The sequence below is a fragment of the Macaca thibetana genome, chromosome 1 (assembly GCF_024542745.1).
Source record: "Macaca thibetana thibetana isolate TM-01 chromosome 1, ASM2454274v1, whole genome shotgun sequence".
NCBI lineage: Eukaryota > Metazoa > Chordata > Mammalia > Primates > Cercopithecidae > Macaca > Macaca thibetana.
In genome coordinates, this window is record NC_065578.1 from 38,032,296 (window position 1) to 38,057,389 (window position 25,094).

General features: G+C 44.7%; 3 protein-coding genes across 9 annotated transcripts in view; 2 read left to right on the forward strand and 1 right to left on the reverse strand.

Moving 5' to 3' along the window:
- AKIRIN1 (akirin 1) overlaps positions 1 to 23,285 on the forward strand; it is a 1,026,732-nt gene extending 1,003,447 nt beyond the window's left edge. Inside the window, exons 2-6 of one of the 2 annotated variants that reach the window (XM_050800754.1) lie at positions 9,591 to 9,885; positions 16,835 to 16,975; positions 19,608 to 19,742; positions 20,757 to 20,828; positions 21,452 to 23,285. In XM_050800754.1, the coding sequence (XP_050656711.1) occupies positions 9,663 to 9,885; positions 16,835 to 16,975; positions 19,608 to 19,742; positions 20,757 to 20,828; positions 21,452 to 21,462 (582 nt within the window). In that variant the 5' untranslated portion in view covers positions 9,591 to 9,662 and the 3' untranslated portion in view covers positions 21,463 to 23,285. Of the gene's footprint in view, positions 1 to 9,501; positions 9,886 to 16,834; positions 16,976 to 19,607; positions 19,743 to 20,756; positions 20,829 to 21,451 lie in introns of those variants that run through there. The other variant, XM_050800743.1, reaches the window with a different exon arrangement.
- NDUFS5 (NADH:ubiquinone oxidoreductase subunit S5) overlaps positions 1 to 25,094 on the forward strand; it is a 1,192,795-nt gene that overhangs the window by 1,138,343 nt on the left and 29,358 nt on the right. The window lies entirely within an intron of this gene.
- MYCBP (MYC binding protein) overlaps positions 1 to 25,094 on the reverse strand; it is a 657,065-nt gene that overhangs the window by 128,097 nt on the left and 503,874 nt on the right. The gene's annotated exons all lie outside the window — the stretch shown is intronic.

The window sequence follows — 25,094 nt, forward strand, 5'->3', positions numbered from 1 at the left end:
CGAGATCACGCCACTGCACTCCAGCCTGTGTGACAAAGCGGGACTCTGTTCCCTGCCTCTCCTCACCAAAAAAAAAAAAAAAAAAAAAAAAAGAAAAGAGGTTTGGCTGGCCACAGTGGCTCATGCCTATAATCAGAACACTTTGGGAGGCCAAGGCAGGTGGATCATTTGAGGCCAGGAGTTCAAGACCAGCCAGGCTAACATGGTGAAACCCCAGCTCTACTAAAAATAAAAAAGTTAGCCAGGCATAGTAGTGTGTGCCTATAATCTCAGTTACTTGGGAGGCTGAGGCACAAGAATAACTTGAGCCCAGGAAGCAGTGCTTGAAGTGAGCCAAGATCACATCACTGTACTCCAGATTGGGTGACAGAGTGAGACTGTCTCAAAAGAAGTAAAATAAAAAATGTGTTGCCATCAAGTTGTATACAGTATTCTCTTATAATTCTTTTTCATTTCTTTTTTTTTTTTTTTTTTTTTTTTTTGAGACGGAGTCTTGCTCTGTCACCCAGGCTGGAGTGCAGTGGCCGGATCTCAGCTCACTGCAAGCTCCGCCTCCCGGGTTTATGCCATTCTCCTGCCTCAGCTCCCGATAGCTGGGACTACAGGCACCCGCCACCTCGCCCGGCTATTTTTTTGTATTTTTTAGTAGAGACGGGGTTTCACCGTGTTAGCCGGGATCGTCTCTTGATCTCCTGACCTCGTGATCCGCCCGTCTCGGCCTCCCAAAGTGCTGGGATTACAGGCTTGAGCCACCGCGCCCGGCCAATTCTTTTTCATTTCTAATTTATTTATGATTGGCTCCTTTCTTATTCCCAAGCTTAAACACTTTTTTCCTGTCTCCTTAGTGAGATTTTTAAGGAGTTTATTATCCTTTTAAAAAAAACTAATTTTCGCCAGGCGCGGTGGCTCAAGCCTGTAATCCCAGCACTTTGGGAGGCTGAGACGGGCGGATCACGAGGTCAGGAGATCGAGACCATCCTGGTAAACACGGTGAAACCCCGTCTCTACTAAAAAAACACACAAAAAAACTAGCCGGGCAAGGCGGCAGGCGCCTGTGGTCCCAGCTACTCAGGAGGCTGAGGCAGGAGAATGGCGCAAACCCGGGAGGTGGAGCTTGCAGTGAGCCGAGATAGCGCACTGTACTCCAGCCTGGGCGACAGAGCGAGACTCCGTATCAAAAGAAAAAAAAAAAAAAAACACTAACGTTCAGATTTATTCATCCTTTTTACTATTTTTATGTCCTAGTTTACTAATTTCAGCTTTATCTCTTTTAGCTATCTTTTATTTTATTATTTTTTTAATTTCTTAAGATGAGTTTTAGGTCATGTATTTATATATATATTTTTTTTTCTTTTTTTGAGACACGGCCTCACTCTGTCACCCAGGCTGTAGTCCAGTCACGTGATCTCAGCTCACTGCAGCCTCTGCCTCCTGCAGGTGAATCTTCCCACCTCAGCTTTCCAAGTGGCTAAGACTACAGGTGTACGCCACCATGCCCAGCTAATTTTTGTAGTTTTTGTACAGATGGGGTCTCACCATGTCGCCCAGGCTGGTCTTGAATTTCTGAGCTCAAGTGATCTTCCTGCCTCAGCCTCCCAAAGTGCTAGGAATACTGGCGTGAGCCACCGTGCCTGGCCTAATGTTTCATTTTTAATAATAAAGGCATTAAAGCGACAACATTCTAATTGAATATAGTTTTTGTTTTGTCCTATAGGTTTCAATCTGAAGTGTTCTGTTTTTCATTGCTTTCTAGATAGTTTACAACTTCAGTTTTTATTTCATCTTTGATCTCAATGTTATCTAGGAGTATGTTTATTAATTTACAGGCATTCATAGGTTTTCTTGTCACCTTTTCACTACATATTTCTAGTTTTATTAAATTATGATCAGAGCATGTGTTTTGTAAACTTGCTTTTTTTTTTTTTTTGAGATGGAGTCTTGCTCTGTCACCTATGATGGGGTGCAATGGGGCAATCGTGGCTCATTGAAACCTCTGACTCCCAGGTCAAGCGATTCTCAAGCCTCAGTCTCCTGAGTAGTTGAAATTACACCCAGCTAATTTTTGTATTTTTAGTAAAGACAGAGTTTCTGCCATGTTGGCCAGGCTGGTCTTGAACTCCTCGCCTCAAGTGATCCGCCTGCCTTGGCATCCCAAAGTAATAGGATTACAGGTGTGAACCACAATGCCCTGCCTAAACTTGCCTTTTTTTTGAAACAGTGTCTCACTCTGTTGCCAGGCTGGAGTGCAGAGGCGCGATCTCAACTCACTGCAACTTCTGCCTACGGGTTCAAGTGATTCTTGTGCCTCAGCCTCCCGAGTAGCTGGGATTACAGGCATGTGCCAACACACCCAGCTAATTGTTTGTATTTTTAGTAGAGACGAGGTTTCACCATGTTGGCCAGGATGGTCTTGAACTCCTGACCTCGTGATCCACCTGCCTCGGCCTCCCAAAGTGCTGGGATTACAGGCGTGAGCCACCGCGCCTGGCCCTAAACTTGCTTTTTAAAACATGTGTTGACCAGGTAAGTGGCTAACACCTGTAATCCCAGTGCTTCGGGAGGCCAAGGCTGGTGGATCACTTGAGCCCAGGAGTTTGAGGTTACGGTGGGTGCCCAGATGTCTCTTCCATTTCAATTTTTTTTAACCTTTTTATGGTGTATCTCCAGATAGTCTATCAACATCCAATGAGAAATATATGTATTTCCATAGTCTATCAGTATACAATAGATATCCAATGGATTTTTGTTTGTTTGTTTGTTTGTTTGAGACAGAGTCTCGCTCTGTCACCCAGGCTGCAGTGCAGTGGTACAATCTCAGCTCACTGCAACCTCTGCCTCCCAGGTTCAAGCGATTCTCCTGCCTCAGCCTCTGGAGTAGCTGGGATTACAGGCGCGCGCCACCACACCAGGCTAATTTTTGTATTTTTAGTAGAGATGGGGTTTCACCATGTTGGCCAGGCTGATCTCAAACTCCTGACCTCAGGTGATCTGCCCACCTCGGCCTCCCAAACTGCTGGGATTACAGGCATGGGCCACTGAACTCGGCCTCCAATGGATATTAATGGACTATCTCAAATTTGTTATATATAACATATATTAATACATAAATATATAATTATATAAGCATAAAATATATAAATGAATATATAGACAAATATATTGTATTACAGCTGTGTTCCTCTGTAATCATATGTATTTTATTTTATGCATTTAAAAACATTCAGATAAGGGGTGTACGACACACAAGGAAAAGCTAAGAACTCCTACCTTTAACAATCCCACCTGCCCCTACAACTTCAGTAACCATTTTTCCACCAATTACTCACCTGAATTGTTTTCTCCAATTCAGATCTTTCTTGAATTCTAGACCCACATATTTACATACAAATACCTCCACTGGACGCCCAAGTGAGGCTTTAAAGGAACCTCTAACACAACATGTCCAAAACAAAACTCATTTTCCTCCTCAGTCTGATCATTTTCCAATGAAAACTTTCTCAGAATATGGTGCTGGGAAAGCCAGTAGCCTAGTCCATCTCCCTCACCTCCATATCTAATCCTCACCAAGGTCTGTTGATTTAATCTCCTAAACTTTGTTCATTTCCGTCTACTTTCCTCGTAGTGTGGAGGTGGAGGTTACTGGTGACCTTACTTGTTTTAGTGGAATGGGAAGGGCACAGGTCAGATAGACATGGGTTAATGAGTAGTGAGTAGGAGGCACAAAAAAGGAGGACATAAATACAGACAATTCCTTTGGAAACTTTGGACAAAGAGTCCTAGAAGATTTTGGAAGATGGTATCTTTCATTCCTTCAATCCAAACAACACTGTTCCCTGGCACCAGTAAATAGGCAGAGCCTCAGATCTCTTGCTAGGCTTTACAAGGTAAACCAGCATAAAAACACCCCCTCCGCTCTGTGAGGATATGAAAGAATTTGTGTGTGCTTGGAGGTGGGAGGTACCTGTAATATTACAAAAGGAATACTGCAAGACGTGCATCTGGACAGATACAGTAACCTCTTTATTGATTTCCTTCATCCATCCCTGCTCTCCTCCAAACTGTTTTCCACGGGGCAGCCATGAACTTCAAATGTAATTTCTGATCATATTTAAATTCCTTTCTTTGCTTTCCTCACTAGTTTTTTCTCCCTGACTCCAGATTCATACTCTGGACCACAGTCACTAGAGACGTATTTGGATTCCTCACACTATGTTCTCTTCTATCACAGGCCTTCATATGTGCTGTCCCCTCTGCTGTCTCCACCCTTTCGTTGTTTGATTAACTCCGACTGATTCATCAGCTTTTAGCTCAAATGTCATTTCTTCAGGGAAGTTTTCATTGCCCTTCAGGACAGGCTAGGACTCCTGACTTTAATCACATCCTGTCCTGTTCCTTCATAGTACTTGTCATAGTTTGCAGTTACATATTTGTTGTGATTATTTCATTAACATCTGTCATTTCTAACAGCTGGGACCCCTGTGAAGGGGGAAGGAGCCTCTTTTCATACCATGGTATCCTCAACCATGACATTAAGTTAGTATAAAGCCTAGCACACTGAAGATACTCAGTAATGTGTGCGTATGTGTATACTGGCCAAGGGCCTGGATATGTAAAGCAAAGCAAACATGGACTGTGGTGATCTTATAAGGAGACACTAAACTGAGTGGCTATTTCAGGGCTCCCTGAAGAACATCTCTATGGTTAGGCCTTTGTCATCGGCAGCATATAATAGGATATACCATCTACTTGTTTGGTTTCTGAATCCACCCACACTCAGCAATGTGGACTCTCAGCTTTCAGAGAGAGACCAACCTTGAGATAATTGCCATTTCTTTCTTTTCTTTTTCTTTTTTTGAGACAGAGCCTCGCTCTGTCACCCAAGCTGGAGTGCAGCAGTGTAATCTTGGCTCGCTACAAACTCCACATCCTGGATTCAATCGATTCTCATGCCTCAGCCTCCCGAGTAGCTGGGATTACATGCGTGTACCACCAGGCCTGCTAATTTTTGTATTTTTAGTAGAGACGGGTTTTCACCATGTTAGCCGGGATGGTCTTGAACTCCTGGCCTCGTGATTCACCTGCCTCGACCTCCCAAAGTGCTGGGATTACAGGTGTGAGCCACCATGCCCAGCCCCATTTCTTCATTTGACCAATATTTATTCTGAACCTATCCCTACTGTATTCAAACACTGTATTGGGGGTGGAAAAACACAGATGAATGAGGCCTGGCTATTATTCTCAAGGAATTTATAGTTTGGAAGCATAGTCAGATACACAAATTATAACTTCCTCTCTTATTTATTTATTTATTTATTTATTTATTTATTTATTTGGAGATGGAGTCTTGCTCTGTTGCCCAGGCTGGAGTGCAGTGTGGCACGATCTCAGCTCACTGCAACCTCTGCTCCTCGGGTCAAGCGATTCTCCTACCTCAGCCTCCTGAGTAGCTGCAACTACAGGTGTGTGCCACCACACCCAGCTGATTTTTGTATTTTTAGTAGAGACGGGGTTTCACCATGTTGGCCAGAATGGTTTCAATCTCCTGACCTCATGTGATTGGCCTGCCTTGGACTCCCAAAGTGCTGTGATTACAGGCATGAGCCACCATGCCCAGTCCATACTCAAAAGTTTTAAAGAATCTCAGAGAAGACAGTGACTATCAAAGCATTTCGTAAAACCCTAGCTTAGCCGGATGTGGTGGCTCACACCTGTAATCCCAGCACTTTCGGAGGCCAAGGAGGTGGATTATGAGGTCAGGAGATTGAGACCATCCTGGCTAACACCGTGAAACCCCTCCTCTACTAAAAATACAAAAACAAAAAATTAGCCAGGCATGGTGGCACGTGCCTGTAATCCCAGCTACTCAGGAGACTGAGGCAGGAGAATGGGAGGTTTCATTCAGATGAGATCACACCATTGCACTCTAGCCCGGGTGACAGAGCAAGACTCCGTCTCAAAAAAACAAAACAAAACCGCCATTGCACTCTAGCCCGGGTGACAGAGCAAGACTCCGTCTCAAAAAAACAAAACAAAACCACACAAAAAAAATCCCTAGCTTATAGAAGTCTTGGTCGAGGTGGTTCATGCCTGTAATCCCAGGAGGCCAGGAGGTTGAGACCAGCATGGGCAATATAGTGAGACCTCTGTCTCTACAACAAATTTAGCAAATTTAAATTTAAGTTTAAAAATTAGCCAGGTGGGGCCAGGTGCGGTGGCTCACGCCTGTAATCCCAGCACTTTGGGAGGCTGAGGCAGGCAGATCACCTGAGGTCGGGAGTTCGAGACCAGCCTGACCAACATGGAGAAACCCCATCTCTACTAAAAATACAAAATTAGCCAGGCGTGGTGGCACATGCCTGTAATCCCAGATACTCAGGAGGCTGAGGCAGGAGAATTGCTTGAACCTGGGAGGCAGAGGTTGCAGTGAGCCAAGATTGCACCATCGCACTCCAGCCTGGGCAACAAGAGCAAAATTTCGTCTCAAAAAAAAAAAAAAAAAAAAAAAAAAAAAAGCCTGGTGTGGTGCTGCACACCTGTAGTCCTAACTACTTGGGAGGCTAAGCCCAGGAGTTTTCAGGGCTGCAGTGAGCTATGATTGCACCACTACACTCCAGCCTGGATGACAGAGTAGGACCCTGTCTGTAAAAGAGAAAAAAAAAAGTGCTATTTAGAATAACTACCCAAGGTGGCATACTTTTCAAACCTTCTAAGCTCTCACTTTGGACCTGTTTACACCATAAGAAGGCAATTTACTTGGCCCACATTAGACAACAAGCCCCTTAAAAAATAACCATCACTATGCTGGACGCAGTGGCTCACGCCTGTAATCCCAACACTTTGGGAGGCCAAGGCGGGGATCACTTGAGGTCAGGAATTTGAGATCAGCAGTTTGAGAAACCCGTCTGTAGTAAAAATACAAAAATTAACCGGGAATGGTGGCACGTGCCTGTAGTCCCAGCTACTGGGGAGGCTGAGGCAGCAGAATTGCTTGAACCCGGGAGGTGGAGGTTGCAGTCAGCTGAGATTACACCACTGCACTTCAGCCTGGATGACAGAGCAAAACTCTGCCTCAAAACAAACAAACAAGCAAACCATCACTAGGTAGGGTTTTTTTGGTTTTTTTTGGTTTTTTTTGATACGGAGTCTCGCTCTGTCGCCCGGGCTGGAGTGCAGTGGCCGGATCTCAGCTCACTGCAAGCTCCGCCTCCCGGGTTTACGCCATTCTCCTGCCTCAGCCTCCCGACTAGCTGGGACTACAGGCGCCCGCCACCTCGCCCAGCTAGTTTTTTCTATTTTTTAGTAGAGACGGGGTTTCACCGTGTTAGCCAGGATGGTCTCGATCTCCTGACCTCGTGATCCGCACGTCTCGGCCTCCCAAAGTGCTGGGATTACAGGCTTGAGCAACCGCGCCCGGCCACTAGGTTGCTTTTTATGTCCTTGGCTTTCATTAGACATAACAAAAAGTATCCATGTCAATTTTGCTTTAGCATTTGTTGTTAAAATCTTCTTGATTGCTTTATTAAATCATTAACTGTTTCCTAATAAAATCACATGAGAAACTACCTTTAGAATTTGGTTATACAGGAAAAAAAAAATCTGTGATGTCTCCTATGATTAATTCATTCCTTTCAGATAGCAAAATAAATTCAACATGTACTGTGTTTTCATTTTTACCCTAGCATCCAGGAAACTCAGAACTACATTCTTCCTTCCTTCCTCCCTCCCTCCCTCCCTTCCTCTCTCTCTCCTTCCCTCCCTCTCTTTTTCTCTCTTTCTCTCCCTCCCTCTCTCTCTTTCTTTCTTTTTCTTTTTTGAGACAGGGTCTCACTCTGTCTCCCAGGCTGGAGCGCAGTGGCACAATCTCAAGGTGGCGAGTCCAAGCAATTCTCCCACCTCAAACTCCCCAGTGGCTGAGATTAAAAGTGTGCACCACTACGCCTGCCTAGTTTTTGTATTTTTAGTAGAGACAGAGACAGGGTTTTACCATGTTGTCCAGACTGGTCTCGAACTCCTATCTTCAAGTGATCCACCCGCGTCAGCCTCCAAAGTGCTGAGATTACAGGCGTGAGCCACCGCACCCAGCCAAGAACAATTCAGTTACAGTCTTGTTTAAAACTATGATGATTGTGATCTCCTTTTTCTCTGGCCCTAATATTCTATTTCTAGTTTTCTAGCCTATTGTAAAGTCCCTTTATGCTCTTTTGGACAAGAGAGGTGATAAAATTAACATTTGGTATGCTGATTTTAGAATTATTTCTGCAGTTTTACAAAGATAAATGCAAAAATACATGTCCTATGTTATGATATTTAAAGAATGTGTAGAGGTTACTCCGGGCACATTGCCTATGGGGTAGCCCTGTTCACAAGGAGCAGGGGGAAAAAAAAAAAGAATTTGTAGTAACTGAAGATGATCCAGAGGAAAGCAATGGAAAAAGAACAATGAATGGGGACTGGGATAGTATGCCCATATTCTCCAACTCAAATATTGTGGCACATTGATGTAGCATATGGGCTAATAGAAGTGAATATCTGAAATTCGGACTCTCCTGAAAAATCCTGGAGATATGTTGAAGACAGATCCCAGGAGTCATGGTCATTATTCAGTATATACAAGAAGTTACAGAAAGGCTTCATCCTTTCTTTGGATCACAGATTCCTTTGATGATCTGTTGAAAACATCGGAACTGCTCCCCAGAAAAATACAGAAGCGTAGAGTTTCAGAAAGCAGAACCCTCCTGTTATCTATTTATTTTTCCAGAATATCAAAAGCACTTTACAGTTGGTATTGCTGTAAAGAATTCAGAAAGACGAGGAAGAACCTGAGCTGCCAAGTCAGATGGGAAGAATGGCAAATCAGCTACTAGCTGAAGTTCTTAACACTCTGAAGCCATTCTAACACTGTTTAAGCCAGTGGGTGCTTTTTGTGTATTCTCAACTTTTTAAAGTAACATATCCCTTCGGTGAGGTGCTTAAGGTATGGGTCAGCTATCTCAAAAATACTCCCACAAACACCCCCACCCTCGCTCCCACCCCACAAATCTGCAAATAATTTCATGGGGTTCATGGACTTGCTAAAGCCCATCCTCCAATAATCGTTTCTGTTTAAGTGCAGACTTCCCAGGACTCAGCGGAATGCCCTTGATGACCTTTAACAATCACCCTTTTATCATGGGGACGAGAGCGGCCTAGAACGTTGTTTTTGGAGTCACCAGACCCCCACGGCCCCTCACCAGACCCCTTCAAGTTCTCCCCTCCCCCGCGCCCGCGCAGCGCAGGTGCGAAAACCTTAGGGGCCACCCGGGCGCTACAGCCCCAAAGCGGGGGGGGGGATGGGACCCTGGGAGGGGCGGGGGTGGGGGTGGGGGCCTTCCCGGTGTTGCTTGGTGACCACGCTCTCCGCCCAGACCGTTCCATTTCTTCAACAGGGGGTGCCCCGGGCCGGGCCGGCGCTGACCAGCCTCGCAGAGCCACCCTCTTCCGGCCTTCCCCCCTCTGTCGGGCGATGGCGTGCGCCCGTGACGTCACAGAAGGCGGGGCCAGCGCCGCTGCCGGGTGCTGGAGGCGCCATTGGAGCCGGCTTGGCTGGCGAGCCCCGCTGAGGAGCCGGAGCTTGGGCCGCAGTTACCGCCGCGTCCGCTCCCGGTTCCTGGCCCCTCAGCAGCATGGCGTGCGGGGCGACGCTGAAGCGGCCCATGGAGTTCGAGGCGGCGCTGCTGAGTCCCGGCTCCCCGAAGCGGCGGCGCTGCGCCCCTCTGCCCGGCCCCACTCCGGGCCTCAGGCCCCCGGACGCCGAGCCGCCGCCGCCGCCGTTTCAGACGCAGACCCCACCGCAGAGTCTGCAGCAGCCCGCCCCGCCCGGCAGCGAGCGGCGCCTTCCAACTCCGGGTAACCTGCGCTGCTGCGGGCTTGGCAGGAAGCCAGGCCCAGGCATTTTTTTGGGGGCGTTGGGGGAGGGTTGGGAATACCAGGCCAGTTTACCCAGGGACCCCTTCTTTGCCTTGAGAAAAGGGAACTGGGATGCCGCTGGGTCTGGTTGCTTCCGGGGATGGGAGGCATCCGGGAGGGGTTGTGGGGCCACAGGGTCGGTTTTCGGTTTTCCTGGAGCAGGAGAGCCTGGAGGGGTGGACACCAAAGAGGAAGATGGGAATACCTCTGGCCGCTCAGGGCCCTCCTTGTCGCTGAAGCCCCTCCTGCCTCCGCTGGCCGGGTCTACACCGAGCCATCCTGCAGATCCAGTGGGCCATGGAGAATTGGATTCTGCTCACGAACCTGGCCTGGAGGGCGGGGGTGGGTTGGGGGCGGGTTACCGGGAAGGGGCGCGAGTGCGTGCTGTTTAGCGCTGTACTGTGTAGCTTGTAGGGAGACATGATTTCCAGAAGTCTTTAGGGACTCAGAGGCCGCCGGAAGAGTCACGGAATCCAATTTCAACCTGATCATTTCTAAGGGACTGGCCACGTTCTTTTATTATGTGGCTATTGCCTTGCACCATATATGGCTTGAAATCGGTAGATCATTAGCTAGAATTTGAGAATCCTACGACGTACGGAGGTTCTACAGAACCAAGAATGTAACTGTCCTTAACAGGGACTCTCCAGTAATGCATTCCACTTTGTCCAAGGAAAAGGAAGGACTGGCATTACAGTAGACACCTCATAGCGCAGGAGTAGAGGGGAGGGTGCTTCAGCATTAATATTCTGCGATTTTAAAGGACTTCCGGAAATGAGGGGGACGTCTCAATAATGGATTAGGGCAAGTCGTTTCTTTGTGTCGTCTTCTATTCCTCAAGCTTAAGCAAAACCTTAGGCTCACCCTAAAATCATCCTTTCTTCACCCCTTTTCAGTAGCAGTGCCTTCAGGTTTCATTTCCTCCTTCCTCTGCATATCGATCCGCAATGCAAATTGCAGGCCTTCTGCCTCACACCAAGATTCCTACACCCCGCTAAAGCTCTCCCAGACTTCATATCCTTAACTCGAGTTCACTTTTTTATTCTAGAATTCCAAGTACTTAGGCACTGTGACCATATCTTACCTAGTCAGTCTCTTAGGCATTTTTTTCAAACTGTGCCTCTGCTCTTTCCTCCAGACCCACCGCTCTGTGCCCTTATCATGTTTTTCCCTTCTGTTTGCTAATCCCAAGAGTAATTACTTCGTCTCTTATCCATTACCTGATTAACCTGCCCATAAAAACGCTGTTCTACTTTAAATTCCCTGGCCATTCATTGTTGTATAACCTTATGTACAGAATGAGATAATGTTTGCAAAAGTCCATTTTAAAGAACCCTCAAAGACAGGCGCCACAGATGGCCACTTGCAGGGATGTTTTGTTCTTCCTTGGCTCCTGCAGATACCTAAAGATAGTCCATAATCTTTTTGGGTCTCACTTCTGCAAATTGGAGTTAATATTTGCCCTATCTTTTGTTGAAGAACCCTCAAGATAGTTGCAGAAAATATTTTGAAAAGTATAAAGTGATGGGTTTAATGTAAATGTTTTATTTTTTCAATACTACCCTCTAGACTAATTCGGTTGTAGTTCACATTACAGTAGCTGCTTTGTAAGTGATTTTTGGGCCAGGCGAGGTGGCTTACGCCTGTAATCCCAGCACTTTGGGAGGCCATGGCGGGTGGATCACAAGATCAAGAGACCGAGACCATCCTGGCCAACATGGTGAAACCCCGTTTCTACTAAAAATAGCCGGTCGTGGTGGCTGGCGCCATCCCAGCTACGCAGGAGGCTGAGGCAAGAGATCACTCAAACTCGGGAGGCGGAGGTTGCATTGAGCCAAGCTCGTGCCACTGCACTCCAGCCTGGCGACAGAGCGAGACTCCATCTTAAAAAAAGTGGTTTTTGTTGTGGGGCGAGTGGTGGCGTGGGCCTGTAATCCCAGCTACTAGGGAAGCTGAGGCAGGAGAATCCTTTGAACCCGGGAGGCAGAGGTTGCTGTGAGCGGAGATCACACCATTGCACTCCAGCCTTGGGCAACAAGAGCAAAACTCCATCTCAAAAAAAAAAAGTGGGCAGGGTGTGGTGGCTCACACTTGCAATCCCTGCACTTTGGGAGGCTAAGGCAGGCGGATTGCTTGAGCCCAGGAGTTCGAGACAAGTCTATGCAACATAGTGAGACCTTGTTTCCACAAAAGAATTCTAAGGCCGGGCACAGTGGCTCACTCCTGTAATCCCAGCACTTTGGGAGGCAGAGGCAGGCGGATTACTTGAGGTTGGGAGTCTGAGACCACCCTGACCAACATGGAGAAATCCCGTCTCTACTAAAAATACAAAATTAGCCGGGAGTGGTGGTGCATGCCTGTAATCCCAGCTACTTGGAAGGTTGAGGCAGGAGACTGGTTTGAACCTGGGAGGCGGGGATTGTGGTGAGCCGAGATGGCGCCATTGCACTCCAGCCTGGGCAACAAGAGCTAAACTCCATCTCAAAAATAAAACAACTCAAAAATTAGCTGGGTAATTTTTCTGGAATCCAAAATGCTGCAAAGTCTGAACTGTTCCAAAAACTGAGTGTCAATATGACACTTAAAGGAAATACTTATTCATTGGAGTTTTTCTGATTTGGGGTAAGGGATGTTCAACTGGTAAGTATAATGGAACTATTCCGCAATCCAAAACTTCTGTCTCAGGCATGTTGGATGAGGGATGCTCAATCTGTATGGTACTTTTTGTGGAAAGATCCTGTAGAACTAAGGCTTTTATTGCTTAAATCTTTATTGAGTGGTAGGTGGATTCCAGGCATGGAGGAAGGGGTTGCTGACCACAGTAGCGTTTTAGCTGAGTCTTTTTTTTTTTTTTTTTTTTTTTTTTTTGAGACAGAGTCACTCTGTTGCCCAGGCTCTGTTACCCAGGCTGGAGTGTAGTGGCGCAATCTCGGCTCACTGCCACCCCCGTCGCCCGTGTTAAAGCGATTCTCCTGCCTCAGCCTCCCCAGTAGCTGGGATTACAGGCATGCGTCACCACGCTTGGCTAATTTTTTTTTTTTTTTGAGATGGCATTTCATTCTTTTTTTTTTTTTTTTTTTTTTTTTTTTGAGACGGAGTCTCGCTCTGCCGCCCCCCAGGCTGGAGTGCAGTGGCCGGATCTCAGCTCACTGCAAGCTCCGCCTCCCGGGTTTACGCCATTCTCCTGCCTCAGCCTCCCGAGTAGCTGGGACTACAGGCGCCCGCCACCGCGCCCGGCTAGTTTTTTGTATTTTTTAGTAGAGACGGGGTTTCACCGTGTTAGCCAGGATGGTCTCGATCTCCTAACCTCGTGATCCGCCCGTCTCGGCCTCCCAAAGTGCTGGGATTACAGGCTTGAGCCACCGCGCCCGGCCGGCATTTCATTCTTGTTTCCCAGACTGGAGTGCAGTAGTGTGATCTCAGCTCACTGCAACCTCTACCTCCCAGGTTCAAGCGATTCTTCTGCCTCAACCTCCCAAATCGCTGGGATTAGAGGTGCATACCACCATGCCCAGCTAATTTTTGTATTTTTAATAGAAATGGGGTTTCATCATATTGGTCAGGCTGGTCTCAAACACCTGACCTCAGGTGATCTGCCCGCCTCAGCCTCCCAAAGTCCTGGGGTTACAGGCATGAGCCACTGCACCCAGCCTGCTAATTTTTGTATTTTTAATCGAGACAGGGTTTCACTATGTTGGCCAAGCTGGTCTCGAACTCCTGACCTCAAGTGATCTGCCCACCTCGGGCTCCCAAAGTGCTGGGATTACAGGCGTGGGCCACTGCGCCCAGCTAGCTGAGTCTTGATAAAGTTTGAGCAATAGTCCCATTTCGAGCACAGGGAAACTGTGAGAGCAAAGTCCAAAAAATCCACAATTTAAGGAAAGAATAATGTGAATGAATTGTAGTGGAATCCAGATGGAACCAGGAAAATAAATTGAGGCCAGATCTTGGAAAGTGTTGACTGCCATGTTCAAGAGTTTGATTTTTGGTTTGCAGCAGGTAGGAACACTGTAGAGTGTGGAGGAGGGGCTTAGATCTGAAAGAATCTGGCAGCACCATTTCAAGTAATGGAGGCAAGGATTAAAATTATCCACTGTTAAAATGAAATTTGGGTTTTTCTTTTTAAAAAAAATTTTGTGTTTTATATGGCCTTCTTCAGAAGAAAATCATGTCTACTTTCTTATTTTTTTCCCATGGATACCGTGTTTAGATTTCTGGACTTCTTAGTCCTACCACCCTCAAAATAGTATCTTTCCATTTGTTAACATTGCCATACAGGAGGCAGAGGTTTATCAAAGACCTTCTGTTCTCTTGAGCATTTTCCTCTTACTTGTCCTTTCTTGTTTCAAGTATTTCTAGTTCTTATCCTTGTATTGGCTCTGGCTTGAGGAATAAGACATTTTAAAATGAAGTGGGGCAGCGGTGGCTCTCGCCTGTATTCCCAGCACTTTGGGAGGCTGAGGCGGGTGGATCAGCTGAGATCAGGAGTTTGAGACCAGTCTGGCCAACATGGCGAAACCCTGTCTCTACTAAAAATACAAAAATTTAGCTGGGTATGGTGGCGGGTGCCTGTAATCTCAACTACTCTGGAGGCTGAGGCAGGAGAATCACTTGAACCTGGGAGGTAGAGGTTGCAGTGAGCTGAGATTGTGCTATTTGCACTACAGCCTGGACAACAGAGTAAGACTCTCTCAAAAAATAAAATGAAGTGAAAACTTAATAAATTCAGGGGTCTAAAATATGAGCTTCATAGCACTGTCTTCCTCTTCCTTTTTTTTTTTTTTTTTGAGGCAGAGTCTTACTCTGTCATCCAGACTGGAGTCCAAAGGCGTGATCTCAGCTCGCTGCAACCTCCGCCTCCCGGGTTGAAGCAATTCTCCTGTCTCAGCCTCCCAAGTAGCTGGGATTACAGGTGCATGCCACCATGCCCAGCTAATTTTTGTGTTTTTAGTAGAGACAATTTTGCCATGTTGGCCAGGCTGGTCTCTAACTCCTGATCTTAGGTGATCCGCCTGCCTAGGCCTCCCAAAGGGCTGGGATTACAGGCGTGAGCCACCATGCGCAGCCTTTTTTTTTTTTTTTTTTTTTTTTTTATACTGGGTCTTGTTATGTTGCCCAGGCTGGCCTCAAGTGATCCTCCCATCTAGGCCTTCCAAAGTGCTGGATTGCAGGCTTGAGCCACTGTGCCTGGCCCATGGCACTCTTTTTGTTTGTTTGTTTGTTTGTTTGTTTTTTGAGACAGAGTCTCATTGTGTTTCTCAGGGTGGAGTGCAGTGGCGCAATCTCAGCTCGATGTAACCTCCGCCTCCCGGGTTCAAGTAATTCTCCTGCCTCAGCTTCCCGAGTAGCTGGGACTACAGGCACCCGCCACCACGCCCGGCTAATTTTTTGTATTTTTAGTAGAGACAGTGTTTTACCATGTTAGCCAAGATAGTGTTGATCTCATGACCTCGTGATCTGCCTGCCTCAGCCTCCCAAAGTGCTGGGATTACAGGCGTGAGCCACCATACCCAGCCGGCCCATAGCACTCTTAAAGCATCTCCTACATTGTTCCAGTATTTAGGCTGAACAATTCCAGTATTTAGGCTGAACATTATTCCAGTATTTAGGGAGTTTGACTATGTGTGGAACCACTTGAATTCATGTCAGTTCCTGGACTGTACTGTCACTTGTTATGACATTATTGTTATCTTTGGTTTTTATTTTTATCACCTTATCAGGTAGGTATTTGATGTTTATATTGAAGAAGTAAAGATCTTGAATAACTTCTCAAGGTTATAGTCACACAGCTAGTAAGAAGCAAAGTGGCATTGTTAATACCTCCTTTAAAAAAAAAGGTGGTTATATAGCAAAGTATACACTAGAATAATTTGAGTTGTTTGAGATGGGTACAGTTATCTTTTTTTTTTAAATTAGTAGGTACAAACAAAGAACTTGAAAACCACATCCTTTCAGATTCTTTGTTGTTTCTAGGAGTGTATTTCAAGGTAGTTAGTAATTTGTGTTTCCTGGGCTCCCTTTAATAGTGTTAGCAAATTTGCTTTGTGATTACCTTGACTTAGAATCTCCCCACACACTGCGTTGCCTCTTAGGATCAGAAAATTATTTTCTAAGCCCTGGCCATCACTTCTAGACGTTAAATCTCAGTTATTTCCTTGGTCAGTGTCCACACTGCAAACATAATGGTTTCTGCTGCCCTCTTTCCCAAAGTTTGTTTTGATTTGTTTTTTAGATAAAGCATCCAGGCTCCCCTGTGGTTTTTTGTTGAGATGAGATTTTGCTGTGTTGTTCAGGCTAGTCTCCTGGGCTCAAGGGATCCTCCCCCCTCAGCCTGCAGAGTAGCTGGGATTACACCCAGCTTTGGAGCCACCACTTCCGGTTCCAAAGATGCTTTTTTAAAGTCCCATACGGGACAAGAGCTTCCTTGTTAGAAGGCCTTGGGCAGTATGAGACTCACCCCTTAATACCCTAGTTTGTGAAATTGTAAAATTTAAAGGAGATTAAAAAATAGTCCCTGTTAGGTAAACAGAGGTTTCTTTTACTGTAGATTGTACTAGTTAACCATCCAGCTAATTGCACATCTTGTGTTCATTGCCATAGGAGAACGAGTAAAGGGAACTCTGGCTGGTTTATGCCAAAGTAGCTGTTCTTTTATGCATTGTTGAAATAGTGGCAATAAGAACATACTGTCTTTGAAGACACTGGGGAGTGCTTTGTACAGTATCAACATTTTGCTTGTTTATGTGGGGAGAGGGAAAGATTGAGACCTACATGCCAAAGGGAGTATCTGAAGTCTAGTCAGAAGATCTTTGTCTCTTCCCACTTCTGAAGAAAGTTTGAAGAAACGAGACAATAAAGTGAAAGCTCAAGTTTGTTTCTTTTTTGTTAGAGCAAATTTTTCAGAACATAAAACAAGAATATAGTCGTTATCAGAGGTGGAGACATTTAGAAGTTGTTCTTAATCAGAGTGAAGCTTGTGCTTCGGAAAGTCAACCTCACTCCTCAGCACTCACAGCACCTAGCTCTCCAGGTAAGCCCGCTTTGATCTGCAAAATCCACGTAAGGGTTTGTAAATGGTGCTTATAATGATGAATCCAGAATTGGCCTCCTCTAATGTAATACAGTTGCTAAAGTGGGTATATTAATACTTAAAGATGTTTTTAAAACTATACAGTCATGAAATTGGAAGAAACCTCACATTGATTTGATGTGCTTCCATCCACCCAATCAATACAAGACTATCTTCCTGTATAACTGCAATGTGTAATGTTGTAGCCAGTATGTAATAAATAGCCACATATGGGCTATTTAATTTTAAACTAATTAAAATTAGATAAAATTTTGGCTGGGCGAGGTGGCTCATGCGTGTAATCCTAGCACTTTGGGAGACTGAGGCAGGCGGATCTCCTGAGGGCAAGAGTTCAAGACCAGCCTGGCCAACATGGCAAAACCTCGTCTCTACTAAAAATACAAAAAAATTAGCCAGGCATGGTGGCTCGCACCTGTAATCCCAGCTATTCAGGAGGCTGAGGTTACAGTGAGCTGAGGTCATACCACTGTACTACAGTCTGGGTGACAGAGTGAGTCTCTGTCTCAAAAAAAGAAAAAGTTTTTTTTTTTTCAGTAGTCACATTTCAGGTACTTTGGTAGCCACATATGGTTGTTGTATTGTACATACAATTACAAGATATTTCCATAATTGCAAAAAGCTCTGTTCAACAGGGACTGCTCATTATTGACAAGTGGTCAAAGAGGATGTGCTAAAAAATAGAATCTCAAGGTTGGAGACGATCTTTATGGTCATGTAGTGACTCAGTTTTGCCTGCCATATTGCCTCTTGTTGGGGTTCAACAGCCCAGTGTTTGACCATCTCCAGTAGTGGTGAAATCTGTCTCCTTTAACAGCAGAAGAGTCTATTTCCTCACAAAGTATTCTACTTAACAGTTCTAAAGGTTAAAAGTTACCTTGATTAAAAATTGTCTCCTTACAAAATATGAACTGGGGTTTGGCCGGAATTAGGGTTAGGGGAGAATGAGATACTGCTTGATGGGTAAGGGGTTTTAGTTTTTGTAGTGATGGAAGTGTTCTGGAACTAGAAGTGGTGGTAGTAGCGCAACATTTTGATTATGCTAAATGCCACTGTCTTGTTTGCTTTAAAGTGATTGCTTCTATGTTATGTGACGTTTACCTTAACAAATTATTATTTTTTTAAATCCAGAGTTCCTGGCTCTGGAACTGCACCCTTTCTAATTGCTCTTGCACATACATGATAAACCTGTCAGTGGTTACAACAAGCACTATTCTCTTGAGATTTCAGTAATATAATTTTAAAGTAATAGGATATGTTATGGTTAACAAAACAATTACAAATAATGACTAGTGAGATGTTTTGGTTAAATTTTATTTGTAGAGAAAAAATATATCCTTTAGTTCGTTTAAGCAAAAAATTATTTGTTCCAGGGTGTTAAATGGCTTACAGGCTAACAAATGGCCAAAGAAACAGATTTTAGCCTGAGCTTTGAAGAACAACTCAGAACTGGGCTGCCACCAGGGCTGCCCCCCACCCCCACCCCCCCGCTTTTTTTGTTTGTTTGTTTTTTGTTTTTTGAGATGGAATATTTCTCTGTCGCCCAGGCTGGAGTGCAGTGGCATGATCTCAGCTCGCTGGAACCTTCACCTCCTAGGTTCAAGCAATTCTGCTGTCTCAGCCTCCTGAGTAGCTGGGACTACAGGCGCCCACCAGCACGCCCGGCTATTTTTTGTATTTTTAGTAGACACGGGGTTTCACCATGTTGGCCAGGCTGGTCTCAAACTCCTGACCTCAAGTGATCCACCTGTCTTGGCCTCCAAAGTGCTGGAATTACGGGTGAGAGCCACCATGCCTGGCCAGGGCTGCTGCTTTTATCATGATCAGAAAGCCACTTGTGGGATCTGTTCACTTGCCAGCTCCAGAACCAGGCTAGTAGAAGCTTATCCCTGTGACTTATCTCTGTACTGAATTCAAATCTTCTGTCAGTGAACCTGATTAGGACAACCTTTTTTTCTTTTTTTTTTTTGAGATAGAGTTTCACTCTTGTTCCCAGTTTGGAGTGCAGTGGTGTGATCTCGGCTCACTGCAACCTCTGCCTCTCAGGTTCAAGCGATTCTCCTATCTCAGCCTCCCGAGTAGCGGGGATTACAGGTGCCCGCCACCTTGCCCAGCTAATTTTTTGGTATTTTTAGTAGAGATGGGGGTTTCTTCATGTTGGTCAGGCTGGTCTCGAACTCCTGACCTCAGGTGATCCGCCCATCTCGACCTCCAAAATGCTGGGATTATAGGCATGGCCACTGCGCCCGGCCTTTTTTTTTTTTTTTTTTTTTTTTTTTGAGATGGCGTTTTACTGTTGCCCAGTCTGGAGTGCAGTGACACAATCTCAACTCACTGCAACCTCCACCTCAAGCAATTCTCCTGGCTCAGCCTCCTGAGTAGCTGGGATTATGTGCATGCCCCACCACGCCTGGCTAATTTTGTATTTTTAGTAGGGACAGGGTGTCTCCACGTTGGTCAGTCTGGTCTCGAACTCTCCACCTCAGATTATCCACCTGCCTTGGCCTCCTAAAGTGCTGGGATTATAGGTGTGAACCACCGCACCTGGCCCATACTCACTTTTTCTTTTGACCAGGTTCCTCATGGATGAAGAAGGACCAGCCCACCTTTACCCTCCGACAAGTTGGAATAATATGTGAGCGTCTCTTAAAAGACTATGAAGATAAAATTCGGGAGGAGTATGAGCAAATCCTCAATACCAAACTAGCAGGTAGGCCGAGGCAGTAACTATGCCATTGTCCTTAACAGGGTTCAGTTAAGAATTAACGCCAGTTAAATAACTTAGAAAAAGAGAGTAGGACTTCATGCAAGGGAGTTTATTGAGTTGAGGGTATTGAAGTTACTCTTTGGTAGTTGCAAACACGTCATTTATACATTATATGGAAGGACTTTGTTGTTTTGTTTGTTTGTTTTTTGAGATGGAGTTTCGCTGTTGTTGCCCAGGCTGGAGTGCAATGGTGCGATCTCGGCTCGCCACAACCTCCGCCTCCCAGGTTCAAGCAATTCTCCTGCCTCAGCCTCCTGAGTAGCTGGGATTACATGCGCCACCATGCCTAGCTAATTTTTTTGTATTTTTAGTGGAGACGGGGTGTCTGCATGTTGGTCAGGCTGGTCTGGAACTCCTAACCTCAGGTGATCCGCCCACCTTGGCCTCCCAAACTGCTGGGATTACAGGTGTGAGCCACTGCGCCCGGCCAGGACTTTGTTTTTTAAATAGAGACAAGGTTTTGCTATGAGCCCAGCTCCAGGAGTCTCCAGCTCTAGGCCTCAAGAAATACTCCACCTCAGCTTCCCAGAGTGCTGGCATTACAGGAGTGCTACACTTTGCCCAGTGGAAGGGATTTTTCATTTGCATTTCTGAAAAGAAACAAACCAAGCTCTTGCAATAATTTTGTGTGTCAGTAAAGGCATTGAGTAGGCCATTTGGGCTAGCTGGCTGGTAAACAGATGGTTGTGATACTGTACTAAACTCTCAACAGGTGTTATGGAAGAGTGCAGTATTGTCAACATAGTCAAACTTCCTAGTAGAAGTCATAGTTACGGATGTGGAGAGTTGGGTGTGATTTGGGAGGAACAGTAGAGTGAAAGCAAGGCTAGGGCAGGCTCTGGGTTCTAAGAGGAAGGGTGGAGAATTCATATTGGGAAGCTATTTGTCATCCTGACACTTGATTCTTAAAAATTGAGGGAGAGTTGCTGAGGATAAGTATGTACCGTCTTCTCACAGAACAATATGAATCTTTTGTGAAATTCACACATGATCAGATTATGCGACGGTATGGGACAAGGCCAACAAGCTGTAAGTATTGCTACATTTTCTTTGAATTTTCTGTTTCAAGAGCAAAATTTCTACACTGAATCTTAACTCCTGAGAGTAAAAAGTCCCTGTGAAATAAAATGTGCCTGCCAGTGTGCTAAGCGCATTAAATCCACACCAAAGCTTATATAATCCTCACAGTGACCCTATGAGGGAGTACTATTATTAGCTGCATTTTAGCGGTGAAGATAGCACTTACAGAGGTTAAATAATTTGCCCAAGTTTATATAGCTAGTGGTTCAGCTAGGATTAAAATCTAGGTAGTCTGACTCAAGCACCAATTTGTTACCTGTCTTTTCTCCAGAAAGATGGTTTCAGTTGTTAATTTATGAAAGTTGATTCCTTAAGTTAGTTTATCAAGTGTGGTCAGGATTTCTTATCCTAAATAATTTGCAACTACCAGATAGTCAAAGCATAGAATATAAACAGCTGTATATCTAACTGAATTTGAGTCAGGTTCCTTAAATTCTTGATTTTTAGTATCTTTTAAGTGGTGACTCATCGTTCATGCTATTTCTCACGTTTACTATTAGTGAAAATTTTTAAAGCATGACACTCCAATTTTTAGTATTCTTACCTTTTTGTTTTTTATTCCTAATTTACAGATGTGTCCTGAAGCTTTGTCACATATCTGGATACCAGGTTTGACCTCAAGAGATGGCTGCTGTACACTTTTTGCAACTGGTTTGATATCACATTTCAGCTCCAACTTTGCATCCTGAGAACACTTAAACGTTTCTGCAGGTCCATTTTATACAACTTGAAAGACCGTAAAACTTTCTGGTTGCCACAAGCATATCTTTCTTTTCTGCTCATCCAATAAACAGCTGTGCCCTACTGTGATAGATTTTCCAAACAAAAATACCTGGAGCAGCAGTTTAGCAAAATATGCCTTCAGTGGCACTCAACAAATGGAGTTTCCCCAAGCACAGTTCTGTAAGAAGTGCGTGTGAGAGTGTGTGTATATGTGTGTATGTGTATTTTAAGTTATTATTTGTATTGTGCAAAAAAAAATTTTTTTATCTTGGGGATTCTGGCTGTGAATTTGGTGCACGACAATTATGGTAAAAAAACATTTGCTTGGTCTACAGGAGATCATTAATGTTTTGTGACCATATAAGTTGTAACAGTGGATTGTTTTTATGTGTAGGTATTGTTAAATACAGGGACTGTTTCCAGGCACAGAACATGAATCGTAAGTTAGGATGGACATTAGATGTGATTATGATGATAAAGCGAAGGTCTGCGGTCCTACATCTACAGATGCGTGGTGAGAAATTAGAACAAACTGGAGATGGGCCATTGACACATGGACTCTGCCTGGGCATGTTAGGAAAATACTTTGACTCCAAGCCTTAAAATACTCACATGGAGTCGGCGCTCACCTCATTCACACAATCATAGAGCTCCCTGGACACTGAACCTCTAAAGGGAAAAGGTCTACCCTGGAGCAGGAGCATCAGGGTTTGCTTGGGAGCATGAGAGGTGAGCTCAGGGCTAGGCCTGGGCCAGGCCCCGGCAGCACTGCTACTTGGGAGGAGCCACTTCACCTTTGTATTAGTTATTAAAAATATAATTTGGGCTGGACGTAGTGGCTCACGCCTATAATCCCAGCACTTTGGGAGTCGAGGCATGCGGATCACTTGAGGTCAGGAGTTTGAGACCACCCTGGCCAATACGGTGAAACCTCGTCTCTACTAAAAATACAACAAAATAAGCTGGGCGTGGTGGCAGGCGCCTGTAATCCCAGCTGCTTGGGAGGCTGAGGCAGGAGAATCGCTTGAACCTTGGAGGTGGAGGTTGCAGTTAGCACAGATCGCCCCACTGCACTCCAACCTGGGTGACAAAACGAGACTTCGTCTCAAAAAAACCATAGAATTTGGATCCTTTGGTCAGATTCTCCCGAATTCCTTTGAGGTGTCCATGGTCAACTGCTTCAGCTTTGTTTTGGCAACCCCCTGCCCAAAGTCGCACATAGGCTGTTCTTCACCTTGTTTCCAAGGCTGAGGAACAGAAAGTAGCCTCTGTTTTGAGGAGGTGGAAGTTAAGTATACATTTATTTTTTACTGTGACTTGTTCAGGACCACATTTTACAAAATGCCTTGTTTCCTTTATTGTTTCTGGAAAGGAAAGTTCTATTAATATTGTTTTACTTTGAATATAGAATAGTTTTTTTAATTAGGGCTTATTTTGAAAAATTCTGAGTTTAATTCAAATGTATGCCAATACCTTCCAAAGTAAGGTAATATTCAGAGACAGTTGTTCTGATCAGATGGCTTAGAGAAATTTCTGGAATATTCACATTCGAAGATTCCTTATTAATGAATGTCTTTGACTTAAATCTAACCAAAAACTGCAACATTATTCTTTGTACATTTTCATTATATAGTGTTAACAAGCTTAGTTGCAAACAAATAAAATACTTAAGCTATTTGTTTACCTTGCTTTCTTAATACTGTGATAATGTTTATTAATTCACATAACTTATGTGAGAGCTGCTATAACCATTTCCCCAGTTAAACATTGCATTGAAGATTTATGGACCTTTAAAAAAAAAGCCCAACAGTGATTTTTTTTTTTAGTAATTAAAGAATGATTTTACTTTGTATTTGAAGGGGATTTGTTTCATCTCTTCTTTTTTCAGGGTAGTCACTTGTTCCTAAAAGAGGAACATAGCAGTGGCTGTAATGGGAATGACTCTGCAGTGGTTAAGTCACACCAAAATAAGGAAAGAGCAGCTGTGGGGGCCATCAAAAGCTGTGGAGGCTGGACCAGTAATGGGGAATGCTGCCCAATGAAGTCTTACTGGAGATCAGTGTGATGTGCTCACTTAACTATAAAGTGTCAGCCCCCATTCCAACTAAGTGACTCCTGGCTGGGAAGTAGAGTAGGTTTCTCTAAGGAAAATGACACCTGCTCACCCCACCCTCTCACTATACCCGTTGTTGTTAGGCTATCGTATAATGATAAGGTTGCCCTCTGAGGCCACAAGGTAAGACCAAACCGCCAGGGCTGGGCTTTGGGATCCGCTCTAAATAGACCACACATGTTTGTTTAGTGTTTATAATCTAGAGAAAAGAATTCCTGGGACAGAAAATGGGGGCCTGGAAGGTGGATCTTAGACTGGTGAATGAAGTAATTTTTCTCTAGACCTTGATTTCCAGAGCTTGAATTTAAGGGCATTCCTAGGTAGAGAAATGTCTTTGTCACATGGAAGTTATAGACCAAGGAAGACATCAACCTACAAAAACCTGTAAGGGTCTCTCAGGACCAGTGTTTTCAGAATATCTGGTGAGCTAGTTAATTTTTTTCTCTATTTTAATTCCAGTTATTATCCTCTTGATAAAGTCTTAAGCGTAAGGGGAAAAAAAGGAGTAAGTGTCCATCCTTGGGTCAGAAGTTAAAAGGAAGATCAGAACTCCTAAGGCAGTGATAATTGTTAAGATCTTCCTAAGGGGAAGACCATCAGGGAGTACAATAATTTAAGCCAGTGGAGCGCAGTGGCACACACCTGTAATCCCGGCAGTTTGGAAGGCTGAGGTGGGCGGATCACCTGAGGTCAGGAGTTCGAGACCATCCTGACCAACATGGTGAAACCCCATCTCTATTAAAATACAAAAATTAGCCGGGCAGGTGGCGGCACCTGTAATCTCAGCTACTTGGGAGGCTGAGGCGGGAGAATTGCCTGAAACCAGGAGGCAGAGGTTGCGGTGAGCCAAGATCGTGCCATTGCACTCCAGCCTGGCAACAGAGCAAGACTCTATCACAAAAAAAAAAAAAAAAAAAAGAATTTAAGCCAACCTTTCAGACCTGGTGAATCTTCTGCTTACCATGGAGGATTGGTTGGCTAGCGTAGTAGTTAAAGGACTGACTGGGTGTTTGTAGCTCTGTAGTTTAGTTTCTTCTCTGCCACTAATTTGCTTATGTCAGCCTTGCCAGGTTAATACACTTGCTGAACCATGGCTTCCTTACCTGTAAAATTGAGGTTATAGTAGGTACATACTGGGTTTTGTTTTCAAATGCAAGAAATAATCCAAGTAAAGAAAGTATTATAGCACAGCTTAGGACATAGACTGTGCACTTTAAAATGTTAGAGCAGGTTTCTTTATAGTAGTCTTTGTCAGACCTGGAGACCCAAACTTCAGTGTCCTAAGTAGTGATTCTCAGCTTTCCAATATGAATAGCTCCTTGTTAACATAAAGATCTCACTTTTTCTTATTAGAATTTGTACCTTTAAGTGTTTGGTTA